We start from the raw sequence: 26309 nt of genomic DNA, 5'->3' as shown, positions 1-26309 counted from the left end.
TTGCAAAGGTTGATTATAATAAAGAATCATAACAAAAAAAGGTGCATTTTAGCATTTTTTATTTTAGTTTTGGCTACTGGCAGTACATAAAACAGAATATAACAATTTTTGTATCAAGAGCAAGTAATTTTTACTACTAACTATAAAGCTCTGCAAATCCAAAAGTATTTTGACTCCTAAAATAAAAACCGTTACAATGCTGTAACAGAAGAAGAATTGTGGCTACTTCAGCAAGCCACTGAACAACAGCTATGTTTTGTCTCCAAGTATTTCTTCTACCAGTAGTTGAGTTTGTCTGAAACAGAATCTGAGAAAGGCAGTCTCGCTTTTCATGTCTTACCATGAAACCATTAATTACAAGACCACCACAAGAAAGTGAAGGGGAAACAGACCTTCAGAGACATCAGGCACACTATGAATGATTGCCCCAAAGACTTGGGAAGAAGAAACTATTGGCTGTCTTAAGTATTTCACTTAAAACAGCAAGTGACATAAACTTGCCTTTTCTTATTAAAAACCAAACCAAAACATAGGAAAATACTTCTCCTGCTAGATTTTGTAGATCAAAAATTACCTGCCTAAGAATCAAAACAGAATACCCTGATCAGGTATTTTAATAGAAACATGATATTTCAAAGAATAAGACACTGCTTAAAATAATTCCACAGGTAGTGACCCAACAGCACTAAATGCATGGACAATCTGCTTTTGTTCCCATGCTAGAAAATACAGGAAAAAACTATCAAACCAACATACAGAGAGAGAGAGACGCAACCAGTCTCCCTTTGCATGCATTTTTGATTTCAGAGTTTTTCTTCAAGTATGGGTTCATAGTACTATTGCAGCTTACCAGACCCTACCAAGCTTATAGGAGAAAACACAGGATGTCCCAGAGATGGCAAAGCAGACAGCATCTGAAGCATACTGTGTGCAAAACATTTAACAGAGAAAGACCAGACAAACAGCTTAAAACTGGATAAATGCTGCATTATCAGGGAAAAATAAAAACAACAACAAACAAACCAAAACCCCCAAAAAACAAAACAGATTTGTGGCAACGAAGCACAGCATGGTACTTCACAAAGTACTCAATGACTTAAGTGTATCATAACTTCGTTTTGGAAACTTATGACAACTGATTCACAAAATTCATCAAAATATGTAGAACTAAATCAGGTGTTGTGGAGTGTTTTCTGACAATACTATCACATTACTTTGTTTCTACACTTTCTTTTGAAAAAGCAAGACAAACTTAGAAGTGCATGTTTTCCCATCTAAGTTTTATATGTAAGTATATGAAAAACAGGACTTAACTCTTCTGAGCACCTCAACACAAAAATAAGGTTCTCATTTTCACTTTTGTTGAGGTTAAGGAAGGTCAGACGAGTTGTACAAAACTTTGGCAGTAACTGCTTTTGAGGAGAAAACTGGAGCTCCCTAGCAAAGGCTACAATGCAGGATTTTACTTCACATTTTTATAAAGATCAAATATAAATCAACTCTCTAACAGCAGTTTCAGACAGGTAAACATTTCAGTTGCTTTGCAGGTTTGTATTTAATCAAGCCACAGAAATAGGGCTGGATTCGCACGTTAGCTGTACAAATACTATTCTTTTTTTCAAAGAAACGTTAAAAAAAAAAACCCTAAACCTATCAAAGTCATAGCTGCACCTGAGCTTAAAGAAGAGAAAAGCTGCAATTCTAGCTGTTTGTTAGCTGTTCAGATAGCAATGTTTTATAACAGATCAGATTAGGAAATCTGATTGCTGGCTTTATCAGAAGTAGTAAAAACCAACTATGGTATATTACTGCTTACCGTCCCAGCTGCCACCTATGGAGCTGTACACTACAGCTGTTCTTATGTAATGCAAATGCAATACCAGACATGATATGTAGTTCAAGTCCAGCCATTCTAAAAACCAGTCTCCTTTACTGTCAGTGTTAAGGAAAGTGACCTTGGCATTAAAAAAAAAAAGAGAAGTATAACTTATCAGAGTCACTTCTGAAGTAATCCTGCTGACTCAATCTTGGAGCAAGACCTTAAAATACAGTTTGCATTGATCCTGTCAGGCACAGATCACTTCAAAAACAAGAGGAGTGTGCTACCATATATATTTTATACTACAATCAACAGTTTCCAATGTCCTAAAAATTGTATGAAAATACTCATTAGGAATTCTAGAATCTCTTATGTGTTTGGATATAGGAAGCACCCATGAAAATAACTCTTTGGGGTTTAACTCATTTAACAACATTGGCATTATTCAAGTTCCTTTGGCTACAGTAAAGCCAGAAAATAGCAGGACTGATTTGTGCTGGCCTACAAGAAAATCTTAAAAATTCTCTGCAAAAAGAGTTTAGGCAAACAATATAGAATAAAGAATATATGTCCCACAAGGTTAAATCATGCTTATTATATAAAATACAGTGTGCCTCTTAAAGAGACATTTCTCTTATTTCTTTTCTTCAGACAAAATGCATGCTTAAATTAATCTGATACTTGCAGAGGCCAATGAAAACATCTGCAGTGAGTAGAGACAAAGAAAGGGCTGATGGACTCACGGCATGGACTTACACACCCGCAAACACGGCAAAAAATACAAAGTTAACCTTGCCGGGATCTTTAGTGAGGTAACACTGACAGCTGCTTATTTCTACATGTAATACAACATTTTTCTACATATTTCTATATGTAATACAAAGTTAAGAGCAGGGAGCCAGTAAGTCATACAAAAAAATATCATCTAACACCTTATCAGGCTGGAAAAGTTTCAATGTCTATTTCTTATCCCTCATACAATGGGAAACTGAAAAATCAGCTCAATATAAGAATTACTAAACAAAACCAAAGTCAAATGTGCATAATATATAAAATACTGACTACATGTTATGAAATATGCATCACAAGTTACCACAATGCATTTCCACATTAAACTTTAAAGCAAACTCCAAGTCACATGTTGAACAAAAGGCATCCTTTCTGGTATAACACCACCGTAATTCAACTTCAGAAGGTCTCCGTTAAGTCAAGGTATAATCTAAAATCAAGACAGAAAATAAAATTGAAGATCAGCTATCTTCTTACAGTTAGACACCTGAAAGAACAGCATGCATTTTAAAAACCACAATGAAACAATGACTTCATCATGAGTTTGAGAATCACCCGCTCACCCAATTCCAAAGATTCCTTCAGTGATTCTTGCCAGCATATATTGTACTGACTTTCTGGAAAATTTGGATATACAGACACACATATACACACAACCACACTAATGTTTAGCTCAGTTCCAAGCCATTTTACTTCACAAACAGCAGTTAAACCTTAAAAATTAAGACTGAAACCTACAGAAACCCACCTTGTGAACATTTTTCCAAAACTTCTTAATACCAACCATAGCAATGAGCAGTTAAAGGAAAAACCCTTTAAGTGACTATATAAACATCTTACTATTTATACATGGTGCTCATGAACTGCGCTGTTATCTCCGTCTCCACTTTGCATCTGCAGCTGCATCTGGGCCTTCATTCTTGCAATCATCTCCTGCATACGACGAAGCTGGAAAAGTAGCACAAAAGAATCCTGTGGCCTAGTCTCACCTCAGAATATGATTCTTTGCTGCCACCACATTATTAATTATTTATATTAAAGAGAGGACACATCTGCATTATCTTTATCTGTTAGGTAACAGTCTCAGGTTCTGGTGTCTTCTACTGCTCTTTTCATCCTTCAGAAGGTTGGAAGTTTACTGACTGAAATAAGCAGGCTTCATTACTGTAAACTGGGATGAGATTTTTGAGCATCCATAAATGGGAGTCTCTGCTTCCTCTGAAGTTAAATGAATAAAAATGATGGTGCTGAAGTGCTGAACACTTGTTACTAAAGCTTATCACCAGAAGAAAGGCAGCTTATGTATGTCCCTCCAAACTACACCTGGATCTGTCATTAAAAAAATTGTCAGGATCGCTTCCCAATTCCCTTGCTAGTGAGGACTAGGTGGAATCACATATTACAAGCAAACTATCCAAGGAGACATAAATGTAATTAGAAATGGCTGAAGCTCAATTTTAGAGCATTGCAACATTGCCAATTATGTAACTCAGCTACTAAGATTAAATTAGCTGTGTTGCATGTACAATAGTCAAATTTGTTTAATGTACCCAACTTTGACATGTAGAAGTGAACCTCACTACTGAAGTATTTTTGTGTGGTTTTGCCTTTGTGCACCTATGCTGTAAACCCAAACTAAACTTTTAAGCTTAACAGTGAAAAGTTAAACCTATGAGTTCTCAGCATGGAGCTGCTCAAGCGAGTCCAGAGGAGGCCACAAAGATGCTCTGAGACCTGGAGCACATCTGCTACGGAGACAGGCTGAGACAGCTGGGCTTTTTTGGCCTGAAGGCTCTGGGGAGATCTTAGAGTAGCCTTTCAATACCCCTTTAAAGTGGGGCTTATAAGAAAGATGGGGACAGGCCCTATTCTTTTTATTAGGATCTGTAGCAAAAGGAGAAGGAGTAATAATTTTAAACTAAAAGAGGGTCGATTCAGACTCTACATAAGAAATTCTTTTACAATGAGGGTGGTGAAACACTGAACCAGGTTGTTCAAAGAGGTGGTACATGCCCTGTCCTTGGAAACATTCAAGGTCAGTTTGGATGGGGCTTTCAGCAACCTGATCTCCTTGAAGATGTCCCTGTTTAATGCAGCACGGGGGTTGGAACTGGATGGGCTTTAAAGGTACCATTCAGCCCAAAGCATTCCATGATTCTAAGAAATAGTTACATTTTTTATATTCCTTGAAAAAACAACCCTTTTCATTTTTACTTCTGGGACTTGCATAGCCATTAAGACCACTAATAGAAGACTGAACACCTGCTTGTTCTGGGGCAGACCAAATAGTCCATCTAATTCAGCCTTCTCTCCAATTCTGGCTATCAGCAAATGCATGGAAGAGCCCAAAAACCAGATGCACACACTCAGTATTTCCCAAAATACGCTCTCAAACTCTAAAAGTCTGTCATTTCTGAACTTCCTAAACCAAAAAATTCTACCTTTTTGTTTAGTGAGCAGATTTGCGGAGAAACTAAAACTCTACAGTCTCTCAACATTCTTGAGCTTATGAGCATTCTTCTTATGCACAAAATTCCATGCTAATGAGTTCTACAATTTATAGGCTATCTTAAAACTATCCTTCTATTTCAAATCAGCCACCTACCATGCATCCTGCTATCTATGCTTATGTAAGCCCCTTAGTAGATCCTTCCCCTCTGCTATCTACTTCCCAACAAGATCATTAACCTCATCTCCCCTTGTACAAGATGTGTTTCAGATCTCCACTTCAGCCTTTTTTGCCTGCTTTTTGCCATTTTACTATACTTTTTCTAGTCTTGGCTATATCCTTTTTGAGTTAGGGGGACAATGGAAACAGTGTTGGAGCTATGCATTATGAATTTATCATTGTGGAAGAATGAGAACTCCTGTTTCACTCTTTATTCCTAACAATTCCTACCATTGTTTCCTCCTTTGATGCAGAGCTGATCTGACTTCTTTCCAATCTGCAATTGCTAAATTTAGAACCTTTACTCATGTGAGAATGGTTCTCTTTCCCCACATAACATGCACTGATGATCAATACAATGGAATCAGACATTTTATCAGATTACACTTGTTCCAGTAAATCAGTAGTCTGAGACTCCTCCAGACCTCCTCACATTATTTTGTTACTTCACGTTGAATAATTTTGTATTAGCAAGTTCTCTTTTCCTTTTCAAATTATCAATATTTATATACAGACATTTATATATATAATATTTATATCCATATGTAAATGGATATAAATCATTTGACCTAAAGTAGAGGCACAAGAACAAAAATTCCCCCATCACAAGAGTACAGAGTTCTGTCATCTTACTTCAGCTTCTTTTTCGAGCAGAATCTGGTCTTTATTTACTTCTTCATCTTCTATTTTCCTAAAAAAGATGAATATTCTTCAGTAACATACATACATTCTAGATTTTCTGCTTCCACAGAAGGCTTTTTTGACAACAATCAAGGCTGTTAAGACACATGTCAGATTTTCATAATACAACCAAAATTCACTAAAACATGTTCCCCACATAGCTGAAATTCATGGTTTTAAATTCTTTTTAACACACCAGTTTATTCTTTACTCCTTCATAAAGTTATACCCAGAACAAATATAAACTTCAAAACTCATTCTAGCTATTACTAAAATATGACAGATTTTCGCATGAAGGTATCAGTAAAAACTCTTTCTGAAGAGTATTCAAGTATAGCAGTTTACTCAAACTTAACATTATCCAAACTGATTGCAATTTGAATGTCACACAGATAGAACAAACTCAAAACTCCTTCAAAGATTTATTCTTCCCTTATTTAATTCTTCCCTTTCATGGGTGAAATAAATCAATACAACTAAATGAAAATCTAAGTTCAAGGTAATGCTGGACAAATATAACAAAATATGGAAGCAACAAGTAACAAGTACTCTAAGAAACTCTGTATCTGTAAACTTGACTACCACCAGGCAGAACCTTCCTGCCATGCAATTCTATCCCATCTCTAACTTCATGAACCATGTTTGCTACCAAACATCTAAAGAACCATAACCAAAACCATAAAACTAACATGACCATTGTACATGTCTGGAATTCTTCCAATTAGAGGAACTCCCTATCCTCTGCTCCACTTAAGACTTTGATTATTTTTCTAGTATAGTCACTTTCATATTTTTCTTTTTTGCAAAGCCAAAAGACTTGTTGTATGTAACGTGTTGCAGTATAATACAAACACTTACTATTCCAGTTAAAATAAAGCAAATGCTTTCAATCAGTACCTCAGCAAACTCCTGCTTAATTGGGACATTCCAGTTTTACATTGAGAAACAAAACATTTTATGTACTGTATTTTCAAGGTTTCCTACCACTTTGCTAACAGATTTCTCCTATCACATGTTACAATGGGGAAGATCTGCTGACATATCTAATCACACAAGTGCCATCAAAAGCACAAAGTGAACAACCTGATGCATATCAGAAGCCTCCAAGAAGGCTGTGTTCACATTAGTGAATACAGCCAACAAGCACTAACTGCCAAGAACTGCCAGTGGGGTTTGAAATCAATTCACATGCAAACTACCCTAACTTATAGTAAACTTAACTACATTCTAGCACCATTTCAGAAATGTTAAAACAAAGATATATGGGCCACTTAACCAGACAAGATACAAACCCATGTTTTAATTTCACAAGGAAAGATAGCCCAGCTCAATATCAAGTTGTCCCAAGTCCTTGGCAGAGGTAACTTTAAATCCTCTAAAAACTGGTAAATGTTTGTCCTGGGTTCAGCTGTAACAGTTATTTTTTTCCTTCCTAGTAGCTGGTGCAATGATTTGTTTTGGTTTTACTCTGGGAACAACACTGATAACACACCAATGTTTTAACTGTTGCTAAGTAATGCCTACTCTGATCAAGGACTTCCCCACTCTCGCGCTCCACCAGTGAGGAGGGACTCAAGAAGCTGGGAGGAAGCAGAGACCTGACCCAAACTAGCCAAAGGGGTATTCCATACCACAGCACGTCATCCCCAGTACATATGTTGGGGGGGGGGAGTCACCCAGAAGGCCCAGATCACTGCTTGGGTTGGCTGTCTGTTGGTGGGTGGTGAGCACTTGTATTGTGCATCACTTGTGCTTATTGGTTTTTTTTCCCCCTTCCCTTTTTATTTTTATATTCTCTCCCCTTGTAAAAACAATCATGGCAAGGGAAATAACTACTAGTAGTAGTTTTGTATTATATTTTCGTTACTGAAGTGTTATCTCAGCCTGTGGGGTTTATATTCTTTTGATTCTCCTCCCCATCCCACTGGGAGCTGGGGGGTGAAGAAGGTGGGGAGTGAACAAGTGGCTGCATGGTTCTGAGTTACTGGCTGGGCTTAAACCATGACAAAACCCATGACAACTTTATTTTAACTCTGGTTGACCTCAGGTTATATTACTTCTGAGATCTTTGTACATACCTGTTCAAAAACAGACACCAGAATTTGGCAAAATATTTGTTTGTTTGTTTGTTTTTTAGCTTGAACTTCAGAAGAGAGGATTTAAAGTGGGGGGAGAAGAGCATGACATCTTGCCTGAAGGGAAAACTGAATTTGTAGGCAAATGCTCCAGGCAGAGACAAATTCCTTTTCCTGAAAACTGACTGTGCATGTGACAAAACCTGTATAAACAGCTTGCTGGAAAAAGCTTTGCAAAATATATCAAACCTACTGAAATGTGAAATTATGAAACCCTCTAGTGGTTGAAATAAGAGATGCAACTAAAAAAATCTAAAGGAAACATCGTTTTCAACAAAAACTCAAACTCAACTTTACAAACCTTGCTATTTTAGTTTTTAACTAACTAACTAACACCCCATAAAATATATATGGGGTGTTCTGACTGTCTCTCTTACCAGGAAAGCTGTGCCCTGCCCACCACAGCTCAAAATAGGGTGGAAAGCCATTATCCTGTTAGTGCTATGCAAAAAAAACCATGTATGTGTACCATTCTGTGATTCTGTATTTAGTAACTGCAGACGATTTGAGTTTTTCTTCTTAAAGACACAGTCCAAATATTACAGTAGATAATTCTGAAAAAAATCCACCTCAATATCAGCATTAATCTAGCTTGCAGATAAAAAGACAATTATCCTAGACACCTGCCCTACTTACTTAACCTCAAACATTCCAGTCCAACTGTTTCAAGCCTTAAAACAAAGCAAAGCTCTAACTCTACCCTATTAATGCCTCCACGGCCCCATTACATTTATGTAGTACTTCTTACACCCACTGTAAGCTGATCAATTGAGCTTGGTGCTGACTGCCGCTACCAAACTGTCCATCATCTACCAAACTGTAGCAATGAAATGGTAGAAGAGATAGAGAGAGGGACCAAAAAATAAATTCAAAAGAGGAAGAAACAGCATGTAACTGTAAGATAACAACCTGCCGCCTCGTTTGAGCCTCTCAGAGCGGAAGTTCTCATAATGAAGATCCTGGGTCACCTCCTGAAGATCTTGCATATGGGTGCTGGAAGAATAAAAATCATTAAAAGATAAAATATACTTGTGTCACATCAGCTTGTTTAATGAGCTCTCACATTCAGCACTGTATGGGTCAAAGTGTTCGGCATGCACACCCATCTAACGTGCTGATTTAAAATGTAATTTAATTCCAGTTAGAATTAAACTTGGCTAGGGATACGAAAGATAACAGGAAGGGATTCTATAGGTACAGCACGCATAAAAGACAGACTAGGGACAACGTGGGCCCTCTCTGGAAGCCAGCAGAACTGTCTACCCTGGATTTGGAAAAGGCTGAGGTTCTTAATGACTTCTTTGCCTCAGTCTTCACTGGAAAATGCTCTGACCACACCACCCAAGTCCTGGAAGGCAGGGGCAGGGACTCTGAGAATGAAGACCTTAGGCCCACTGTAGGAGAAGACCTGGTTTGACACCATCTTAAGAATCTGAATGTGCACAACTCCATGGGACCTGAAGTCCATCTGCGGGTCCTGAAGGAGCTGGCAAATGAAGTTGCTAAGCCCCTGTCCATCATACTTGAAATATCATGGCAGTCAGGTGAAGTTCTCAATGACTGAAAAAAGGGAAATATAACCCCCATTTTCAAGAAGGGGAAAATGGACGACACAGGGAGCTACAAACCAGTCAGTCTCACCTCTGTGCCTGGCAAAATCTTGGAGCACATCCTCCTGGAAGGCACACTAAGGAACATGAAAAACAACAAGGTGCTTGGTGACAGCCAGCATGGCTTCACTAAGGGGAAATCCTGCATGACCAATTTGGTAGCCTTCTATGATGGGGCTATGGAATTGATGGACAGGGGTAGAGCAGCTGACATCATCTACCTGGACTTAGGCAAAGCGTTCAACACTGTCCCACATGACATCCTTGTCTCTAAATTGGAGAGACATCAATATGATGGATGGACCACTTGGTGGATAAAGAACTGGCTGGACGGCCGCATGCAAAGAGTTGTGGTCAATGGCTCAGTGTCCAGCTGGAGACCAGTAATGAGTGGTGTCCCTCAGGGACTGGTGTTGGGACCGGGCTTGTTCAACATCTTTGTTGGTGACATGGACAGTGGGATTGAGTGCACCCTCAGCAAGTTTGTTGATGACTCCAAGACCCGTGGTCCCGTTGAAATGCTGGAGGGAAGGAATGCCATCCAGAGGGACCTTAACACACTTGAGAGGTGGGCTGATGCCAACCTTATGAAGTTTAACAATACCAAATGCAAGGTCCTACACCTGGGTCAGAGCAATCCCAGGCACAGCTACAGGTTGGGCAGAGAAGAGATTCAGAGCAGCCCTGCAGAGAAGGAATTGGGGGTGTTGGTCAATGAGAAAATTAACATGAGCTGGCTTCAGTGTGCACTTGCAGCCCAGAAAGCCAACCATATCCTGGGTTGCATCAAAAGAAGCGTGACCAGCAGGTCAAAGGAGGTGATCCTGCCCCTCTACTCTGCTCTCCTGAGACCTCACTTGGAGTATTGTGCACAGTTCTGGTGTCCATAAAAAGGACATGCAGCTGTTGAAACAAGTCCAGAGGAGGGCCACAAGGATGATCAGGGGCTGCAGCACCTCCCATATGAAGACGGGATGAGAAAGTCAGGGCTGTTCAGCCTGGAGAAGAGAAGGCTGCGTGGAGACCTCATAGCAGCCTTCCAGTATCTGAAGGGGGCCTATAGGGATGCTGGGGAGGGACTCTTCATTAGGGACTGTAGTGATAAGACAAGGGGTAATGGGTTAAAACTTAAACAGGGAAGTTTAGATTGGATATAAGGAAGTTCTTTACTGTGAGGGTGGTGAGGCACTGGAATGGGTTGCCCAGGGAAGTTGTGAATGCTCCATCCTTTGCTGTGTTCAAGGCTGGGCTGGACGGAGCCTTGAGTGACATGGTTTAGTGTGAGGTGTCCCTGCCCATGGCAGAGGGGGGTGGAACTAGATGATCTTAAGGTTCTTTCCAACCCTAACTATTCTGTGATTCTAATTTAGGTCAAATAGGTGCAATGAAAGACACAGAGAGAGACCACCTCAGACCCTGAGGCAGCACTGGTGTTAGTTGTTCTCCTGGGTGAGGCATTTGATAAAGCAGTGCTAGGCAGGTGAAGCAGAGTAGCAAAGCCTGAAAAAGAATCAACCAGTGGACTTCTGAAGTCTCCTCCTTTTCAGATTGTACGTACATATAGATACATTTAAATAAGAACAAGGAGTGAAGCAACCCATTTTATGTTCCTGGGGATCTGAATAGCAACACAAAGCTCTGTTTGATGAAAGAGTTAGACAAAAGATTATTTTTGCAGAATCCCTAATTCAGAATGGAAAGAACCTATTGAACCTAAGTGGTCCAATTCCTGCCTAGGCCTCGGCCAGCTAGGTCAAGGCTGCTCATGGCTTTCTCCAGAAAAATTCTGCATTTCTGAGGATTCCACAACCACTCCAAATGCCCAATACAGTGTTTAGTATCTTCCTAATGATTGTTTTTTAAACTACTATCTAATTGGAATTTTCTCACTTACATTAACATGGTCCTCAGCTTCAGGAAGTCATTATGTTCCGGATTTTCCACTTCAACTACACCCCAGGGGTAAAGTCGACCTCTAACTTTTTTACCTTTGGCTTCAATAAGTTGATTGGAACCCACTACACAAAATGGAATGCTGGCCTGAAAGCAAAAAATGCAAAAATTACTAATAACTAACCTGAACAAACAACTCAAGTTCTGCTCAACAATGCATATTATGGCAATAAGTTCTCAATGCTTTTAAATTTGAAGACACAGAGACACAGTGACTCACTCCAAGTCTCATCACAGGTCACAGAATGTACCTTGTTTTGAGCAGTCTGAAAAGATCCAGTATATTACCCACATCTGTAACTTTATGAAGCTTGTCATACCTTCAGGAGTCTAGTCTGCTCCTTAAAATCTTCATCCTCATCAGATTCAGCATCAGGCAGGTGATAAATCTTAATGCCATGCTCTTCTATTTCATCCAGAATCTGAGATTTATAATGTAAGGAACTGAGATGATATACATGTAAAGTCATAAAATCATAAAACAGTTAGGGTTGGAAAGGACTTTAAGATCATCTAGTTCCAACCCCCCTGGCATGGGCAGGGACACCTCACACTAAACCAATACCACCCAAGGCTCTGTCCAACCTGGCCTTGAACACCACCAAGGATGGAACATTCACAACTTCCCTGGGCAAAAAGTCAATGCTTTCAAATCTTAATGTAAAACTACTTAATTGGCAATACATAGTCTCTTGAGCAATGTGGGCCTATCTTGCTGATCTAAGTCACCTAGGAAGTACTTGGTTTTAAACACGATAATTTCTTCATGATATTCAACAACTACTTGCCACAGACTTTTAGACAAACAATAGTGTTCAAATGAACACTGTCCTTTTTGGACTACACATAAGAAATTTCACTCTTAAAATATTTGCAATTGTTTGTTTGGGTTTTTTTCTTATTATAAAGCATTGACTCAGAAGTCATAATTGCTTTGAACAGCCTATAACCCCTTGCTCTAGCAATCATGGAGTCATGGAATCAACCAGGTTGGAAAAGACCTTCAAGATCATCAGGTCAAACCATTCCATAGTGCTGCCAAGGGTATCACTAAACCATGTCGCTAAGGGCCTCATCTACAAGGTTTGTGAACACTTCCCGCTAAATTACTATTCAGAAGAGCAGGGGTAGGAGTGTTTCAAAACCTAACTAAGCTACAGACAACACAAACACTTTTTTCTGTCTTCATGACTGCCAAGAATGGCATCTGCAGCTGGAATCCCTTTGCCATAAATCCAAATTTTGTTCTTTAAAAAAATAAAATATTTCTGCAGAGTTTTATCAAAATACATATATCAAACTGAAGTATGTTTCTCCCATTTTTTGTTGCAAGCTTGGTCAGATAACTGGAATAATTTTCAGAATAATTGGGGGGGGAATCCCAGAAAAAAAACAGAAAAATTTTAAATAGAACACCTAAGACTGGATCAAGTCAAGACAGGAAAAGTGTGTCTTCTGGCAAATCAATTCTAACACTTCTTTCTAAATGTCATACTGTTACTAACTCACAATGGCTTGCTGCGTTTTCCCCCTCCTCAGCAAATAGAGCATCAAGTCCTGCAAGACTGAATGTGTTAAGGGATCTTGTCTATGGAAGAAATATCTGGAATGTATTAAAAGAGGGTGACATAAGGGAGGAAAAACAATCCCCAGGTCAGAAAAATCTCTGAAAATCCTATTTTTCAATCATCAGAATACTGAAAATAACACACATGATAGATGCAGATAACTCTCTTTGCTTTTTGTTTGGATTAAACAGGTAAGCGAGGAATGACCATTAAAAAATGCACTTAAATATTTTTCCAAGGTTTCAAGATTCCCTCTAATGTAATTGGAAATGTAGCCAGTCTGCCATTTCACAGGCAACATTTTAAGGTGAATTTCCCAGATGTCACAGACATAATAGAAGAATTTACAAGATATCAAACTACATATGAAATGACGTTTTCTTGGCTAGGACAGGTAAGGTTGCATGAGAACACCCCTCTCTTCAGCAACTGTGCTGATGTAACCAAAGTACAATATTTTTCTGCAAGCTACAAGAATACTTACCCTTTTCTTTAGTCTTTCTCGCTCTTTCAGTGAAAGAGTATCAGCTTTTGCAATCACTGGTACAATATTTACTTTGTTGTGTATAGCCTTCATGAACTCAACATCCAGAGGCTTAAGGCTAAAATTAAGATGTGGAAAAAGTTTAATTTATTTTTAATCTAGACTACCAATTTATTTTCACACCAGCACAGAACTCTCTTTACACGGAAAGAAATTAACACACCCAGTTAACCCAAAGAGTTATAGTATTTCCTTAAACAATGGCAATCTCATTTGGAAAAATTTAACTCAACAGGCACAAACCAAATTCCCAAAATAAAATAATTTAGAAAATACAATCATACAAACACCTACCCATGACCAAATGGCGAAATGAAATAGAAGCAGCAATGGACCCGGTTATCTATGATGTGTCTTCTGTTCAAACCACTCTCATCATGCAGGTATCGCTCAAACTGCTCATCAATATACGAGATTATGGTCTTGAAACTGGAAAACATACATGGATTTGAGAAATCAGGATCATTCCCAAATAATCATTTCAGTGGTATTTCAAAGGTAATATTAAACCAAACACATGCTGCTACTGAACCAACCTGCTGCTGGACAAAAACTCATTTAGAGATGCTGTAAAACTGCAGGAGTAGAAAAGCATATATCTTAAAATGTTGATTAAATTTTAGAATAACTACTCTGCATATTTATATATACATAAGATAAAATATACATATATATAACACACAACTTCCATAGTAAACTTCTCATGGGTTTAGATGTAATTTTAACCAGTATTAATAACACATGCTCAAGATAGTCTAAGCTTCTTGTTCCAAATTTATTTAAAATCATAAAATGGTTTGGGTTGCAAGAGACCTTTAAAAATCACCTAGTCCAATCCTGGCACAGACAGTGGCATCTTTCAGTATGTCAGGTTGTTCAAAACCCCATCCAACCTCACCATGAACACTTCCAATGACAGGGCATTCACAGCTTCTCTGGAAAACCTGTTCCAGTATCTCACCACAACAACTGTAAAAAACTTTTTCCTTATGAGGATAAGGAGTTGGGGGTGTTGGTCGATGAGAAGTTCACCATGACCTGGCAGTGTGTGCTTGCAGCCCAGAAACCAACCATGTCCTGGGCTGCATCAAAAGGAGCGCGGCCAGCAGGTGGAGGGAGGGGATTCTCTCCCTCTACTCTGCTCTCGTGAGACCCACCCCTGCAGTCCTGTGTCCAGCTCTGGGATCCCCAAAACAAGAGGGGCTTGGAGCTGCTCGAGTGAGTCCAGAGGAGACACAAAGATGCTCCGAGGGCTGGAGCACCTCTGCTATGGAGCCAGGCTGAGAGCTGGGCTTGTTCAGCCTGGAGAAGAAAAGGCTCCACAGAGACCTTAGAGCAGCCTCCAGTGCCTAAAGGGGCCTACAGGAAATCTGGAAAGAGACTTTTTACGAGGACCTGTAGGAACAGACCTAGGGGGAATGGCTTTAAATTGACAGAGGGGAGATTTAGATTAGACATTAGGAAAAAATTCTTCCCTGTGAGGATCAAGTCCTTTAGCATGCTCAAGTTCCTCAGGTGGCCTCAAACCTGATCCTCTCATGATAGGGACAACTTAATTTCATGTCTGTGCTTTGAGCTTCAGGGGTTTGAGAGATGTGGGAAGGATTACCTCTCATTTTAAGATTATTTCTCAGTATTTACTGTAATGTAAATTTCTTTAAAAAAAAAAACACAAACAAAAACAAACAAAAACCACAACCCAAACAATCAAACCCAAAGATGACGAAAATGTTCTTAAAAATGAAGCACAGAATCTGAGAACACTCTAATGAACATGGATAAGATCTAAAGGTGGATTTTTACTTGCACTAAATACTAGATGAATTACTTCCTCAAAGTATTGGTTAATTTCTTGTGCCTGGTGGTTCCACTGCTTTCTGACTATAGAAAAAAATCAAGGTCACTGTTCACATAAAACACTTCCAAACTTAAGGAAGTTAATAATGGCAAAAAAGAATTTTGTCATAAAACGTATTTTGAGCTGTGTAGAAGTTATTGATGCCTTATGACATGTATCTGAATTAGCTTGTAACATTGAAATTCAGCATTTCATATAAGACACCAAAGAAAGGTAAGATAACAACAGTAAAATCACTTTGAACCATTTCTGGAATGGATGTGTTTAAAAGAGCTACGGTTGCCACTGGGGACATCCTACTTTGAGCTGCCTATCATTATTAGTATAGCCCTACTTCAGTTATTTATTCTCACCCTCCTAGGACAAATATGAAATGGATGTCACTGCTTACACATACGTCAGTATATACTCTGTGTACATACCAGTCTCGACAATTGATAGCATCCCCATATCCTGGTGTATCTACAACAGTCAGGCGTAGCTTCACACCCCTCTCTTCAATTTCTACTGTTGAGGCTTCAATCTGCACAGTGCGCTCAATCTTCTCTGAAAGACAATGAAGTTGATCTTTCGGAATAGAATTTGTAAGACACTGTCATTTTGAGATAAACTCAAAAGACTAATTTGCAGATTTAACTCTATAAAGATTATTCCATATATTATCTCCTAAGACCTGATAACTTAAAGACTCACTATTAAAGGTCTTCAGATTTTGTTAGAAGATACAGGAGATTTCATACTGGTTTTAAATATAACAGAAACTAATGCAAAAGGGACTGAGAAAAAAAATAAACCAGTAGGTAATCAGCAATCTGGAGAACAATACTAAATTATACATAATGGATCTTTTTTTTCCTAAGGTTGAAAGTGATAAGTTATCATCAGCTAACATTGTAAATTATTAAAGCAAGTCATTCAACAGGTAGCAAAGGGGGGGGGGGGAATAGCCTCTTCCTCTATTTTCTTACACTATTCTCTTTCACTGGATTATTGTACACCTTGTTTAACAGAATAAAAAAGAGACAGGACTGAAGAAGAAAAGGAGGTGAAGTTCACATCCACTACATATCAACCCAAATCAAAGAATCAAGTTGCAATTCCAAGCGGGCATCAACAATGCATACATTTAGAATTGCAACAGAAAGAAAACTTCAGATTGTTTCTTACTGTGACACCATAACTTTTTTTTCTTTTCCTAAGCAAAAGAAGGGATTAACTTTCCCATATGAATACATCTGAGCACTAAACAAAGACCCCATATACATCCTGGGTACAGAGGGAACCAATTCCATGCAGCATCAGGAAACACATTAGAAATTGTTACAGCTAGGAATGACTACCAGCTGTTACTAAAATCCAGAGATAAAGCCACTGAACTCCAAAAATCATTGACAACAGATAAACTCGAACGAAAGCGTGTTTACCAGCAGCTCCTGGGATTATCCTTTCTGGGTAGAGATCTGTCAAGAAGAGGCTATTTATTAATGTAGATTTCCCCAATCCAGATTCACCTGTGATTCAATATAAAAATAAATTCAACATATTTACATAAATAATTTCAACTATATCCAGACAGTATCATCTAACTATATATTTTTTCATGTTAAATGTAAATATTTTCATTTAAAAATTTACACCTTATAATTTTGTATTAGAAGGGTTTGCACAAAAAGGTTGAATAACAATTTTTACATCTCAGCTTTATAATACACTTTCTCAGAGCTTTCACTGATGATTTTTAATTAAACCTGTTAGTAGAGTTCTGCTCAATTTAGACTTAAAATTTCCCCATTTCATGTCTCCTGATTTGTTAAGGCATGCTTTTCTGCTACCACTTCAGGATGTGAAAAATCATACACAAGGGGAAGCTGGATCCTGCCTAGGCTATATCATCAATTCACGTAACAAAAAAGGCACTTCTGAACTTCTGCACAGCCAGCCCTCAAAAAGTATGACTTATTTCTGATTTTTATGCTAATATGGCAAACAAGGACCCAAGGTAAGTGGCCACTGAGCATACACACAGAGTAATTTTTTCACTGATGAAACTGGGGATTACCACATTGTACCACAAATATATTTTTGTTATAGGGCTACTGACTGAGCCATAAAGAGTTCAAAAGCCACCTAATTAGTTAAAGATCAAGATCTTCATCAGAACAGATGTTCACAGCATAAAAAAGACTGGCAGCTCAAAGGGATCAGTATTAAATTCACTGAACAAATCCTTTTCCTAGAATTTTATTTCAGGTGTTGATAGAGGTAATTAATATATATATACGTTAAAAATGATGGGCTACATGACCCCTCTGAGTAACTGTACTGGGTTTGTGCAGCAGGGGTTTGGTAGTGGGGGGATGGGGCACATGGATGGCTTCTGTGAGAAGCTGTTAGAAGTTTCTCCCATGTCTCATAGAGCCAATGCCAGCTGGCTCCAAGTAGGACTCACTACTGACCAAGGCTGAGACCATCAGTCACAGTGGTAGCACCTCTGAGATAACATATTTAAGAGGAAATAATTAGTACACAGGAGCAATTGCAGCTGGAGAGAGAAGTGAAAACATGTGAGAAAGAGCCCAGCAGACACTAAGGTCAGTGAGGAAGGAAGGACAGGAGGTGCTCCAGACACCAGAACAGATTCTCCTGCAGCCCACAGTGCAGACCATGGTGAGGCAGGCTATGCCCCTGCAAGCCCATGGAGGTCCACAGTGGAGCAGGTATACTAACAATGTGTGGGTCACCCTTTTCTCATGGTTGTCCTATGTTTCCAGCTCAGCCTCGGATTGGAGATTGTATCTCCAATCTTTGCTTCACAACCTGATGACTCTCTGCCTCCTGCAAGCCCTTTATCTCCTCTGGAACCTGGGTTTCCTGGAAACCCAAGTCCTGGGATGCCTGTGTCACCTGTTGGTAGTTAAATGGTATTTCCATCACTTTGGGGTACCTTTCTCTCTTCTCCTTGACAGAACCACAGCACAACTCAATGCATTTCAAAAGTGCAGACTCAGAGGTACCTCCTGCCACTGCTCTCTCAAGAACTGTTGTATTTTCCTGGTTGGCCTGAAACACGGCATGGCTGCAGAGACCTGCAATTCTGGACAAAGCAGTCCAAGTAGGTGAGCTCTTGTCAAAGGAAGCACCACTCTGGTTCTCTGTAGCATCGACCTCATGAACATGATTGTCAAACCACATGTGTGCAACAGTGTCTGTCACTGGGGTTAGAGTGGCTGCAGTGTTGGTATAGCTGCTGTGCCTGGGGGTTGAGTATCTGTGTTGGCTATTGCTTTGCTTTGCCAACAGATCAATAGACACCTTTTTCCAAAGACACTCTGTAGGCACAGGCCAAGTCCCTGCAGCCAATGGAGACCCCACACTGAAGTAGGTTTGCTGGGAGGACTTGTGACTGCACAGGGGACCCACACTGGAACAGCCTGTTCCTGAGGGACTCACCCTGTTGAAAGGGCCCACACTGGAGCAGTTCATGAAGAACTGTAGTCCATGGAAAGGACTCTCATTGGAGAAGCTAATGAAAAACTGTCTCCTGTGGGAGGGACCCCATGCTGGAGCAGGGGAGGAAGGAGTGGCAAACAATGTGTGACCCATTTCCTGTCCCCCTGCACCACTGTGGGAGAGGAAGTAGAGAAAATCACTAGTAAAGTTGAGCCCAAGAAAAAGGGAGGGGAAAGGCATTTTTAAGATCTGGTCTTATTTCCCATTACCCTACTTTGAATTAATTGCTAAATTAAACTAATTTCTCCAAGTCAAGTCTGTTTTGCCAACAGTGGTAACTGGAGAGTGATCTCTCCCTGTCCTTATCTTGACCCAAAAGCCTTTGACTATATTTTCTCTCCACTGTCCAGCTGAGGGGTAGTGATAGAACAGCTTCAGTGAGCACCTAGCATGAAGCTAGGGTTAACTCACCACAGGACCACACTATTCTGCCATAGGAGTCTAACAGATAACTGAGCAAGAGGAAAAAAAAAAAAAGAGATGAAATAATTTTTTAAATAAAGATTTGACTAGGATCTGCCAGTTTTTAATGCTTTATAGAATGCACCTCTCAAGACTGGCGCAGCCTTCTCCAGTGAGAGAGACAAAGTAACAGCCAAATGGCATCATTTCAGCAAAACCCACAAAAGTATGATTTTAACCAGCGGCATGTTCCATACTTCCAGTCTGGGTAAATATTACATGTAAAACAAACCAGTTTTCATAGACACTGTCAAGGATTATACTGGCCACAATAGTTAAGAGTTTAGTGACCCCTAAGAGAAATGACTATCTAGATGAAGTCATAGCTTAATAATGGGAATGAACATGAAATTGTTAAATAAATAAAAGTGGAAGCAATACAGCCAAGCAGCCAAGTTGTTATAAATTCCAGCTCACATTATCACAAACAATAAACAATAGCATAAAAAATGCTAATAATAAAAAATTTTGATTAAGACTCTGTCAGTGCAGACAGCTTTTAAAGAAACATTCTCCTGCTCAGAAACTAAGAAGCATGGCAACTTAATGAAGAATAACAGTTCAATACAGACATTGTGATATAGCCCATGAGAGCATACTTCAATCCCATGCATACTTCAAGAGAAAGAATTCACATTCCAAACTGTTGAAATAATCAACATTCTACAGCATGGTTTATCTTACGTTGCCTGCCTCCCTCTGCTAGTGTATCTTAAAATATCACTCCTAATTTTCAATGAAACTACGTTTTTACAAGTTTTCTTCCTGTAGTTTTCATTTATCCCTTAGAATATTGGCAAATTTTAATAAGACACAGGTGGAGTTAACCGCCTTTCTGTTACTCTGACACCATGTCTTTTCCCCCCTATTTTCTATTTTACAAGAGGCTAGGAAAAACTGTTTGCTTTCTACCATTTCACATAGCTTTCTGAAAGAACTGTTTCACTTAGCACTATTTGGAAATTAAGTTTAGCTGCAGCAGAGAAAGCAGGTCTTTTGATTCTCAGAACTGTCCAGATTTTTAGGACCACTGAACAGTAAATTTTGAAGAGTTATAGTAGATACCGTAATTTGAAACATCTGCTTATAGTTTGGCTTTACACTTAGATTTTATAAGATATCCATTATGATATCCTAAGTAAATCCAATGAAAGATACCATAAAGTTCTAGAAGACAAAAATAAGGCACAGCTCTGTGCAACACTGAACTACAAGAGACAGAAACAGGATAAAAGCAATGCCAGGACTCTCATTTGGCAAAACTAATGAAAGGTTTGAAGACAGACTCTTTCTGTAACTACTGGAATTCAGAACAATTAAGAACTTAAACACCTCCTATCATGTACTGCCTCACCTCTTCTTCTCATTTCCACTGTGATCTCTCTTGGACAAGCATAACACGCAAATGGGATTTACTTCTTATTACACCAGGAAAAAAAGAACCTGATTCTGTTAGAGTATACTTCTTTGCAAAAGCCTATTTTAAAAGGGAAAATTACAGAATTCAAACACCAAAACCCAGAAGCCAGAGCTCTCAAGCACCATGACCAGGAAAGATACAGAAGATGCCCAAGTCTGATTTGGGATCCTATTTCATTTGTAAAAGTTACATTGACTTCTCGAAGGACCAACATATTTCTGCAGACACACTAAATTTTTCTTTCCTTTCTACATACCAACACAGAAACTCAGTGAAATATCAGACAGAATTAAACTTTGACTTATAACTGCTAAAAGAAAATCAAGATCAATTTAAAAAGTAACAGCTCCCATTAAAACCAACTAATCAAATTCTTATTCTTCTCTTAGAATAGTATTTAGAAGGGGTGGAAAGACCACAGCTCTGACTCTTTGGAACTGCAGAAGCATAAACGTTTTTTAATAGAATAGTCTCCTTAATACTGTTTTCTTAATCAAAACATGCAAACATTTCACTCAAGTGCAAAACCAGTCTTAAACTGTATTTTAAATAGAATGCTTGAATTCTGTAAGACAGGAGAGAAGGAAGGAAGCAGTGATCACTGGAGCGCGCGACAGATTTTTTTCACTTCACCCACAAACTTGTTAGTGTATTCAGTTTGTGATGGGGACAACAACTGCTGCATGAATTCATAAACCTACAAAAGAAAGTAAAATGCTACAGTATATAAGAGCTTTCTAATGCAAGCTGGAGACTTACAATAGTGGAAGTAACATTAATTCCAAATTCCCTGTGAGGAAGTACTAATTTGGAGAAAGACTATAAAATATTTCCTTACCAACCACCATAAGAGTAAATTCAAACCCCTTTTTCACAGACTTTCGGTGAACTTGATTGGGCAGGTTTGCAAATCCAACATAGCCAGGGGTTTCTGGATTGGTAAACTGAGCAGGCTGTTGCTAAAATAAAAAATAAGACAATAATAAGCAACCACTCGTGACATACTTGTTTGTATAACTGCTTTCCTCAGTTATTTCAAATGGCTTTAAGCTACACAACATGCAGAGAGGAAACTACACAGAAAAATACTACTTGGCATTTTCACAATGTAATGCAGAGCAACTGCATTCACCTAGAGTTAAAAAGCTTCATTTATTCAGCTATCCAGCCAAGATCACTTGAAGAAGAAAAAATTCTGAGCATTTATTTACTGAAGTATTAAGTGCATGCACTAATCACACAGTTTCTAGACAGTGTCTTCACACATGCTTAAAATAAAAAAGCTTGTGTCCAATGTTTATGGACCTAAATAAAAAGGTGACCATTTCTAATTAGTTTTTAACACATCCAAATAAAAAGCCTAAATGACTACTGAAGTGACAGACATCTGCTGGAAGTTCTCTTTCGAGATCTCTTTTAAGGAGGGGGGGACAGAATTTACACAATAGTGTTTGAAATGCCCACAACTACAAACACTGCAGAGAAATCCTTAGATCTGCTAGTTTCCCTCTTCAGACACATTACCCTGAGTATCTTTTAAATCGAATCACTCCAATAAGCTAACATGGATGTTTTATCTGTCATACCAAGTGCAGGGAGCCAAAAATTAAATGTATCCCAGCGTGTCAATAATACATTAAGTTACCACATTGTTTATGAAGGATTTTACTGTAAGATCAGTTACCATATTAGTAAATGAAGAAATTAAATCTCAGAACATCCTGTTCTTAATGATTCCTGCTCAAAACACAGTAGCAGAATGGAAGTTTCAATGAAAATGCACCAGGGAGCTTGTATGCAACTCCATAACCAAAATTAAATCCTTCCAAGAATATTAGTTAACTGCAGAGGTTTATACTTCTAGGAAACTAATGTATGCTTTACATCATTCAAGTTTTCAATACTATGTGATATAATATTATGTGAATTCTCTCAAATTTATTACCCAATTTAGCATACACATCATCATCAAACACAATGAAACTTACACATTCTGCCCTTGTAGATTAACATTTAAAAACATATGCCTGTTTCAGATTGTTACACTGGAAGACAGAAATGCTATTCTTACCTTGGACATTTTTATGGAAGGTCAGGAACAAATCTGGAAAAAAAGTAATGTTTTCCAGCTTACTAAGAATCATACAAAAAAAAAAACACCACAACCCCAAAACCCCACAAACAACAACAGAAATCAGAAAACATAACATCCACTGTTGCACATTAAATTAAAAAAGAAGCGTTCTTGACTGGCTGTCTAGATTTTGGAACAGTGTCAACTGCTCCACAGAGTAACAGTACTTGACTCTTCGGTGCTAGGGCAGAGCACAATTTTCGGCAACCATCACTCCTATTAACAACAATAAATTCAAGCAACATGAATATGGGGTGCTAAAGGCACCAAATATATGACAAACCATTTTGAAGCCTTCAGAGGCAAAGTTCACATCCTTTCCGGAAACTAACCAAACCAAACACTGCTAAAGACATCTCACTATTTACAGGAAACATATCTTTCAAAGCTAAGACACCCCCCCCAAAAAAAAACAAACAAAACAAAACAACTAAGGTCTAGTATTCTTTCCTTTTAAGCCTCCTTCCCCTCAGCATTTCCTTTCATGCTTGAGTGTCTGTAAAGAGCTGACAGCTTCAAAATGAAGCATTTTCTCCTTTCATCTGGATGTTTGCAAACTCAGTCACTTTAACTTCTGTTGCCAAGGTAAGATTTTCACATGCAGCTGCATCACAAAGCAGACAGGCAAAAAAAAAACCTTAAAAAATCATTTAACACCTCTATGACAAAGACCCATCAACACGCTTGTATCTCATTAACTTACAGGAGTTAAAGAGATCATGTAATTTACTACGGCAATATAAAAATGTCAGCTGGTATCTTCAAGTGATGAGTGCTCCAAGACCCCTTTCTAGAGCCCCCCTTGGCTTGCCCTCTTAGCGAAAAAGGTACCTGTTCCCACTCACAAAGCTTATATATCACAGCCACCTCTTATCTATCTAGCTCACTCCCACTTCCATTCTATGGTTTTAAAATGATCACCATCTGATTCTTTCTGTCTTCCAAGCAGATTTGTGTCAGTGAATTTAGCTTCATGTGAAATGCCACTACACTGCTTCAATGCACAGCACCCTCCAGTCTGCCCCTCCCATCAAAAAGCCATCTTCAGGTCAAAGCAAACTGCCCAATGTCAGATGGACAGAAACCCAGTCTCTTTTGTGCTAAGTAGAAGGCAAAGTTGTTTTCAAACTGGTAATGATTTATGGCAGCTATCACATTTCTTCTCAAAGCTACTGTATTTTATATATATATATATATGCAAGTGCAAACTAATACAGGTTTATGAAGATGCAACTTTTTAGCTCACTATGATTACTTCACTGTTAACAGTTACCAAGCTGGTTTCCCTCTCCACTCCCAAGATAAGAGGTCAGTTCTGAGGAAGGCCTTTTGATGGGAGAAACAGACTAAAGGATCTGAGCACTGAAGCAGTTTGCTGTCATCTCACATGAAGCTGAACTCACTAACAAAAATCTGGCATCCTGATTATATACACGGAATAAAAACTGAATAACATACTTATCAAATGACATTTCATGCTGAAAATCCACTATCTGAAATGTCTGTATTTCAGTCAATAAGCAGCTCTATGAGCAGTGGAGTAAGTCTTCAACTACAGAGGAGGTTATCTGGGAGTCTTTTATCATCATGTAAGATTGCTTTGATAGCAACTCTTCCTTCCAAGAGTGTTTCCTGCCGAGTGATGTCACTGACTCCTACTTAACCATTCTCCATGAGATCTTCAATGCCAAACAAAACTAGATCCTGCTAGAACACAGAAGGACATTCTTTTAATTCACGAGGCTTGTCTGTCGCCCAACTATTTCTTAGAGGCAGGCCAAGAGCAAAGTTTCTCACAGCTACCAAGAAACAGAAGAGAGCTATTTATGCAGATGGCTGCAGTTACATTAGGTTTTAGCATATGGATCAAGCACAGAAATCTTTCACAGATCTTTCCCACAGCATTCCCCTGAGGGCAGCGGCTGAGTGCTCCCACATAAGCAGGAGCACGCAGTCCAGATTTTCCTCTGGAGCTGGTCCATCATGTTCCCTACCCTCCGGTTTTAACAACCCCGCTGGAGTTTTGGTTTGGGTTTTGGGTTTGGCTTGTTTTCTTCAGGCGAATGTCTTCTGATGCACTTCGTGCAAACGGCCCTAGAGTGAATATTTCAACCATTCTGAAAAGAGCGAACAGCATCTTCGAGGCCCTCCCGTTTCGCGGGTACCTCAGACACCCAGGCGACACCACCCCGTCACCCCCTCACCCCACCGCCCCCTCTCCTTCCCCTTCGCTTCGCCGCCCCTTGCCCTCACCGTCTCTCCTCTCACCTCAGCACCCGAACCGCGCCGCGCACAGCCAACGTCCACAACCGCAGCTCCCGCGCGCGCGCGCCGTTGGGGGTAAGTGGGAGGAGCGCGACGGCTCCACCCCGCCCCTCGGGCCCCGCCCCAAGGGCTGTGCCGGGACAGGCGCGCATGCGCCCTGCCCGTTCCCATAGCAACCCGCCGGCCAAGGGTACGTGGGGGGAGGGATCATCCTTATGTTGGTAGGTCACGCACATCCCTCTTCTTTACCAAGATGGCGGCCGGCCCCTCGGCCTCGTACCCAGCATAGGCTTCGCTGCGGGCCTACTAGAGGTAAAGCCGGTCCCCGCGCCCAGTGGCGCCGACCGCGCGGGAGGGCGGCATAGGGTGGGGAGCGCCTGAGGTAAGTGAGGAGGAGGGCGCGGCCCAGTTGGGCGGTCGAGCGGGTTCTGCTGCCTCCAACAAGATGGCGGCAGCAGAGAGACGGGCTCCCCGGGCAGAACGTCTAGCGAGCGCCCGGCTCCGCTCTATGGTCTCGGCCTTTCCGATTGGCGACGGGTGCGCCACGTGCCGCCGGGCGCCCTCCCCCTCGTACCACGCTTCTCTCCTTCGGGACGGGCGTAGGAGCTGCTCGGAGGGGTCTCTCCGCCGCTCCCTCGGGCAGCGGCTGCTCCGCGCTGCGCCAGGGAGCGAACAAAAAACATGAGTCATGCCCAGCTTCCACCCCTTGCGGCGGCCGTGGGTCAGCCGGCGGTGTTTCCGGGCTGCCCCTGCGTGGGGCCTCCAGCCGTGACACGGATGAGGTCGTCTTCCACAGCCCCGCCGCCGTGTCAGCGTGATGGCAGGTCCTGTCCTGGGGTCTGGCCGGCCTCTTGGACTGTTAGAGTTCGAGCTTGAGTGTAATAGTCTCATTT

At 40.0% G+C, this 26309-nt stretch overlaps 2 protein-coding genes across 4 annotated transcripts in view; one reads left to right on the top strand and one right to left on the bottom strand.

The window, feature by feature from the left end:
• Positions 1–2765: 2765 nt before the first annotated feature.
• Positions 2766–25524, bottom strand: SEPTIN2 (septin 2). 3 transcript variants are annotated; one of them, XM_062611143.1, is made up of 13 exons: positions 25420–25524; positions 23089–23121; positions 21856–21976; positions 17050–17136; positions 16048–16171; positions 14062–14196; positions 13708–13825; positions 11976–12077; positions 11597–11742; positions 9002–9085; positions 5910–5967; positions 3449–3556; positions 2766–3095 (listed from the first exon to the last, which is right to left on the bottom strand). In XM_062611143.1, exons 2-12 carry the CDS (start codon positions 23095–23097, stop codon positions 3452–3454), a joined length of 1089 nt encoding a protein of 362 aa, XP_062467127.1. In that variant the 5' UTR covers positions 23098–23121; positions 25420–25524; the 3' UTR covers positions 2766–3095; positions 3449–3451. The 3 variants fall into 3 exon arrangements, with proteins under 3 accessions (XP_062467127.1, XP_062467125.1, XP_062467126.1); XM_062611141.1 differs by having other exon boundaries at positions 2766–3038; XM_062611142.1 differs by lacking the exon at positions 25420–25524 and adding an exon at positions 24610–24841 and having other exon boundaries at positions 2766–3038.
• A 65-nt stretch (positions 25525–25589) lies between these two features.
• HDLBP (high density lipoprotein binding protein) overlaps positions 25590–26309 on the top strand; it is a 39168-nt gene continuing 38448 nt past the window's right edge. Inside the window, exon 1 of the mRNA XM_062611139.1 lies at positions 25590–25728. The gene's annotated coding sequence lies outside the window, so the exon portion shown is untranslated. The remainder of the gene's footprint in view (positions 25729–26309) is intronic.

The sequence above is a fragment of the Pezoporus occidentalis genome, unplaced genomic scaffold (genome assembly GCF_034315485.1).
Source record: "Pezoporus occidentalis ecotype Australia unplaced genomic scaffold, CSIRO_AGI_Poc_V1 ctg151, whole genome shotgun sequence".
NCBI lineage: Eukaryota > Metazoa > Chordata > Aves > Psittaciformes > Psittacidae > Pezoporus > Pezoporus occidentalis.
This window is presented reverse-complemented; position numbering and strand designations above follow the sequence as displayed.